At 45.3% G+C, this 6,000-nt stretch overlaps 1 protein-coding gene across 3 annotated transcripts in view; it reads left to right on the top strand.

Annotated features, from left to right (window-relative positions):
• Nucleotides 1-223: 223 nt before the first annotated feature.
• The window catches only part of ACSL1 (acyl-CoA synthetase long chain family member 1), a 57,263-nt gene continuing 51,486 nt past the window's right edge, over nt 224-6,000 (top strand). The window contains exons 1-2 of one of the 3 annotated variants that reach the window (XM_050945334.1): nt 224-360; nt 2,714-2,790. Coding sequence is in view for 1 of the 3 variants with exons in the window: in XM_050945331.1 (XP_050801288.1) it covers nt 1,219-1,235 (17 nt within the window). In the remaining 2 variants the exon portion in view is untranslated. Of the gene's footprint in view, nt 361-798; nt 1,236-2,713; nt 2,791-6,000 lie in introns of those variants that run through there. The other 2 variants (XM_050945332.1, XM_050945331.1) reach the window with 2 other exon arrangements.

The following is a 6,000-nucleotide window of genomic DNA, read 5'->3' as shown; positions in this document are numbered from 1 at the left end:
TGGCCCATCTCTAACGCCGCCTGAGGTCGCGCTTAATTCCGGGAAGCACTGGGAGCGGGGCTCGCTCTGTGCAGAACGCTGCTGGCCCCGGGATGGATCTGGGTCTTCCTGCCCCCCCGTTGTTTACTTGCCTTCGCCCAGGCCCCGCTGCCTCGCTATTGGCCCGCGGCGGCTCGGCTACCCCGCAGCCCTAGCGCCCGCCGACTCTGGGCGGGCAGAGGGGCGGGCGCGGCGCACACGCACCACGCCGCTCCGGCGGCGGTTTGTGGGGGCGGCTTAAATAGGGCGGGCCGGGCGCCGGCGTTGCACTGTCAGTGTGGAGGGGGCTCGTTGTGAGCGCTGTAGCTGCTAGGCCGGGCGGTGAGTGAAGTGGGGGCGCCGCGTTGCTCCCAGTGGGGGTGTTTGGGGCGGGGGCTGCTCTCTGGGCTCCTCCCGGGCTGCGGAGGCGCGGTGCGGCGATGCCTGCTCCCCCCTGCTCTCCCGCAGCGCGCCGGCCAGGGAGCCCCTGGTGCTGCGGTTGTGCTGCCTCCTGCCCAGGGCCTCTGGGGCGCCCTGCGGCCGATCGCTCTCGGTGACGCGACGCTGTCTGTCTCCGGCGTGCCGGGAGGGGAGCGGGCCGTCTGGCACACCAGGAAGCTGGGGGGCTGGCGGGGGCCTCAGCCCGAAGCTGCTGTGGCTGATCAGATGGCTTGAAAGTTGCCTCTCCATTTCCGTGCGTTAGGGATGCGCCCGTACGGGAGGCTAATGAGCTGGCAGAACCCTCCGTCCCTGTGTGTCTGCGTGGTGATTGTGGAAACAGGTTCTGTACTCTTGGCTTCATGGATTCGCTGCAGGACAGTTCATGTTGTGCTATGCACCACAAGAGCTTGCACTCCACAAGCAAAACCTGCACTAGCTTGAACAAAAGAGCACAAGTCTTGTGGGAGGGGACTTGGGTCTACATTTCTAGAGCAGTATTTCTCAACCTCGGCTCAGTGGACCAGTGCAAGTCCCTGGGATCTCCCTGACACAGTTCAGGAAAGCAGCAAGCTGGTCCCTGGTATCAAAAAGGTTGAGAAATGCTGTTCTAGAGGGTGTACTGCTGAACTTCTATAATAGAAGCTGCAGATACAGGCCCACCTGTGGTGGTGAGTTTCAGTGAAAACTACCTAGTGATCCTACTGAACTGGGATCTCAGAAGTTGCATCTAATTCCACAACCTCTGCTTAGTGCTAAGGAATGGTAGACTTGTCCAGGTCAGTGCAATGCTGTATTGTACTACTGGGGTTATTGTTATGTGAGACTGGTATGAGTTAGCTTTCCCTTTTTTAAAGGAACACTACAATTAACCCTCTAAGCATTGCAACATTGTTACTTTTTAATATGTTACTGAAGTGTGCTCCTCAGATATCTGTGCCTCTTCAGTGAGGTAAAAACTGGATTGGTCAGTTTTATTTCTCTGGGTCTTGTATACAACAACAGTGATACCCGATCAGAGGCCCCATGCAGGGTTTCAAATACAATCTGAGGGTGTTCTTGTGTTAAAGCTAAGGAAAGCATTAGACCTAAACTATGTAAACTGAAGTTCTTTTTCACCAAACTAAGTGGCATTTGTTTCTGCAGGTCTAGTTCTCCTTCCTTTCAATGATTTAATAGAAACTGTACTCCAAAAGGATGTTGTCAGGTCAAACTGGCTTGAAGTTTTATAATTAAAGCCAAAAGCTCTTAAACTAATGTCTTTCTTTGTTAAATATTGTTTAAACACACCTTTTTCTGAAGGGTCTATAGTCTAAATGTTGTGGTATTACTGTAATGCAGTGGTTCTCAACATGTGGTCCTATTAGCACACAAGCAGCAAAGAATCCTGTGGCATCTTATAGACTAACAGACATTTTGGAGCATGAGCTTTCGTGGGTGAATACCCACTTCCTCAGATGCATGTAATGGAAATATCCAGAGGCAGATATATATATGTGTGCTAGCAAGCAAGCTAGAGATAACGAGGTCAGTTCAATCAGAGAGGATGAGGCCCTGTTCTAGCAGTTGAGGTGTGAAAACCAAGGGAGGAGAAACTGGTTTTGTAGTTGGCAAGCCATTCACAGTCTTTGTTTAATCCTGAGCTGATGGTGTCAAATTTGCAGATGAACTGAAGCTCAGCAGTTTCTCTTTGAAGTCTGGTCCTGAAGTTTTTTTGCTGCAGGATGCTCTTGGTTTTCACACCTCAACTGCTAGAACAGGGCCTCATCCTGGGTATTCACCCACGAAAGCTCATGCTCCAAAACGTCTGTTAGTCTATAAGGTGCCACAGGATTCTTTGCTGCTTTTACAGATCCAGACTAACACGGCTACCCTCTGATATTAGCACACAGCTGCGGCCCAACTGTGTGCTGAAGGCCATGGGCTGCCTGGTGGGTCCTTCAGGGTGTGGTGGGGTTGATGTCATGGGCTGTCCCTGCAGTGTGGGGTCTGGAGCTGCCAGCCCCACCAAGGGTCCAGTGTCCCTGCTGCAGGGCCTGCCACCCAGGGCTCCACTCCTGTCCTCGCTTTGTGGAGGGGTCTCTGGGTAGGAGGCACTGGATATAAGAGTGTGTGTGTGGGGCGGGGGGGTTCCCTCATCCTGTGGCCCAGGTAACACATTGTGGACCACATATAGATTGAGAGGGAGTATTGTAATGTATTGGAGCCAGAAAGTGAAACTGACCACTCTAATATCAGGACTCTGTTTCCTTTTTAGGTTGATGTAACTCTCAGGACCTCTGTGCGCAAGCTAAAACAACTGATACTTTTATTATGCTATTTACTTTCTTAAATGTAACTAGATGCCTTTTTAAAATGATTTTAATAAATGTACTAGTAATACAGCTAAGAATTTAACACTTGAACCAGTGTCCCATATGTGTGATGTATGAACTTGTATAGTATTCATTATAAACTGTCAAAGGTACAGTCTTTTAATACAGAATAAGTAAAATTAGCTTTTTAAAGGCTTCATATTAAGTTGAAGCCACTAATTTTTAAACATTCTATGCTTTTTCAGAAATCTCTCATTATGGTTTATTAATTCTTAAGGGCTACTAAGTTTGGTTAATGTAGAATAACTTCTTGTAGGACTGACTTTTTAAGGACAAACAACATATCTTCAAATGTCAGTGTTCAACAAGAATGTGTAATCACAGCACTCAAAGCTATATGTACTGAATTTCAAAGGAGAACCTAAGGGCGATCACACATTTGGAGAATTGGGTCCAGAGGGGTTTCTGCAACATAGGTGTCTGGTGCAGGGTAGAGTCCAAGATGCAGTGGTTGGCTCCTATGATAGGGCTTGATAAGGCAGTTACTTTAGACATGTACCTTTCCTATCTACTTTTCTATACCTAGTTTGGAAAACTGTTCTAAAATGGCTTAGGAAGTTTTCCTCTGGCTTCCACAGTTCAGGCAAAGCAGTCTCTAAACCTGTTCTTAACCAGTTAACTAATGTTAATATATTTGTACTCTGGCTGGGGGCCTGAAGTGGCTTGGCAAGAAACTTTGGACCCTGATATGCTTAAGGTTCCACAGGAGTGCATCAAGTACACAGGCACACTTAAAAACCTCTCCTTGCAAACAATAATAGTACAGGTTGTCCAAATAGCTTCTTTTAATGTTCCGATTAAGCATATAATGTCTCTGTCTAGAGCTGTGCTGTTGGCCTTGCAAGTGTCAACTGCCAGAGTTGTCATGACTTCTCACTCTCTGAGAAGCAGCACATCCTTATTCTCAATTAAGGAAATGTTCAGACCCTGTCTGGATGGGGAAAAATAAAGCTTACTATTTAATGAGTAACAGTAGGGGGCCATTTAGGGATCTGGGGCAAAAAAAAAATCTGTCAGGAACTATACTTGATCCTGCTGTAAAGGCAGGGGATTGGACTTGATGACCCTTCAAGGTCCCTTATAGTTCTATGTGATAGGTATAGCTCCATATTTTTTTAAAAGGTACACAGTCAAGAGTATGAGCAAACAACCTGAATGAGTCTTCCTTGACAAGTGCAGTGAATAAACTAAATCTAAAACTGTGCATTTGGAACTTACTTTGCAACTATAAACCAACAAATGTTAGGTTGGATCTGGATCATAAATTTCATAAAGCAAAATTGCTGGGTTTTGTCTCTGTCCTGGAAGCAAGGTTGATATTACTGCAAAACAAAACTAGTCCTTCAAAAGGGAAGGAGTGAGATGATTTTCTAGTTATCTTAAGCAAATTTTCCTGCTTTTGAATAAGCTTACAAGTCTTCCTATCTGGTTGCATCACAAGGTATGAATTACTAAATGGAAAAATTTCACTTTAAAACTGCTCCTAGGGACTGTGTGCTGTGGGGGGGAGGGGGAGAAGGACTCCTTTGTAAACTACTTCCAGCACGAAAACCGCAAGCTTTGCCCTGTGGGTTTTGTTTTGCTTTGGAGGGGAGGAGGGGGGTTGTGTGGGAATTGAGTTTTTATATTATAAACTAATTGAAGTGTTAATGACTAACAATCAGTGAATACCTTAATGAGATTACCGTGGATAGTAGATAACTAATTTTGAGAGAATGATAGTATTGGGCTAAAATTGGTGCTAGCACTTAATGGATTTTTCTGTCCCTGCTCATAAGTACATTCAAGCATGTGGCTGGCTCTACTAACTCTTTGCTAGTCTGTTTCTTAAACTTTATTTTCTCTACCTGTGTTCTATAAGCAAGCGTTCTGGCCAATGAAGTTATATTGCTTGAGAATCTAGGTCCATGGGATCTCTGTCTGGCTTCCATGTTCTGTTTTCTAAAATGTAGTCAAAACAAATACAATATTTTCTTGGTATGTTGAATGTAACTGATTGCTATAGCTCCCACAAGCATGTTATGCAGTCTCAAATGGGAGAAGTGGTATGCCCAGTTACAAATGGGAGAGGTGTTCCATGAGAATTTCCTTACCACATGGTCCATTCTGTGGGGGAAAAACTTATGCCCTGCTGCACTACCTTTATCACTTCTTTAGACCCCTCCTCTGAGGCATGGAGAGGAAGCAACCCAGCCTAACCTGTCAAAATTGGGATACTTAACACTAAATACTATACTCTTAGTTGCTACATTAAATGATGGGTGTCAGTTTGTCTTCAGATGACAAGCTATGGTCCATTAAAAAAACAAAAACAAAAAAACTTTAATTAAAAGCCTCCTAGATTGTTTTTTTTTTTTTCTCCTCATAAGCCACCTGTACTAGAAGCTTGTCTATCAGTGGCTGAAAATAGCTTCCTTACCAGAAAGCCAAAAAAAAAAAAAAATTATACTTGGAGCCAAGACACTTTTGGTGACTGATTTTTCCCAATAGCAATCACTTCTGATTGCTTAAGTCCCTGTTCTGCAAACACTTTCATGCAGTCCTGTGTAGGAGAGAGAAGAGCTTGCAGGACAAGGCATTTAGGCTCTTTCTGCATGAGCTACAATCCTTGCGTCCAGAACCTGTAACATAAGAATGGCTGTGAGGGATCAGACCAATGGTCCATCTAGCCCAGTATCCTGTCTTCTGACAGTGACCAGTGCCAGGTACTTTGGAGGAAATGAACAGAATGAGCAGTTATTGAGTAATCATCCTCTCTTCTTCACAGCTTCTAACAGTCAGAGGCTAGGGACACAGAAAATATTGGGTTGCATCCTTGAGCATCTTGGCTAATGTATTTTTTCCTTAAATCACATAGCTCCCACAAAAGTTTTTGGTATCTGCATGTTAAGCTGTAGCAATAGATTAGTGGAAAGGGAATTTCTTCTGGCTTAATGCAAACTACTTTTACACTTGCTGCAGGTAGCTTAAAAGGAACTGCAGTATAGTGTCTTAGGGCTTGTCTACATTGGCACTTTACAGTGCTGCAATTTTTTCACTTGAGTGTGGGGAAAAACACCCCCCTCCCCCCACCAAGCACTGTACATTTCAGCGCTGTAAAGTGTCAGTGTAGACGGTGCACCAGCTCTGAGCTATTACCGTTGTAGAGGTGGATTTTTATAGCTGGTGC

The sequence above is a fragment of the Gopherus flavomarginatus genome, chromosome 3 (assembly GCF_025201925.1).
Source record: "Gopherus flavomarginatus isolate rGopFla2 chromosome 3, rGopFla2.mat.asm, whole genome shotgun sequence".
Classification (NCBI taxonomy): domain Eukaryota; kingdom Metazoa; phylum Chordata; order Testudines; family Testudinidae; genus Gopherus; species Gopherus flavomarginatus.
The sequence above is the reverse complement of the archived record's forward strand: the minus strand, read 5'-3'. Positions and strand labels throughout refer to the sequence as shown.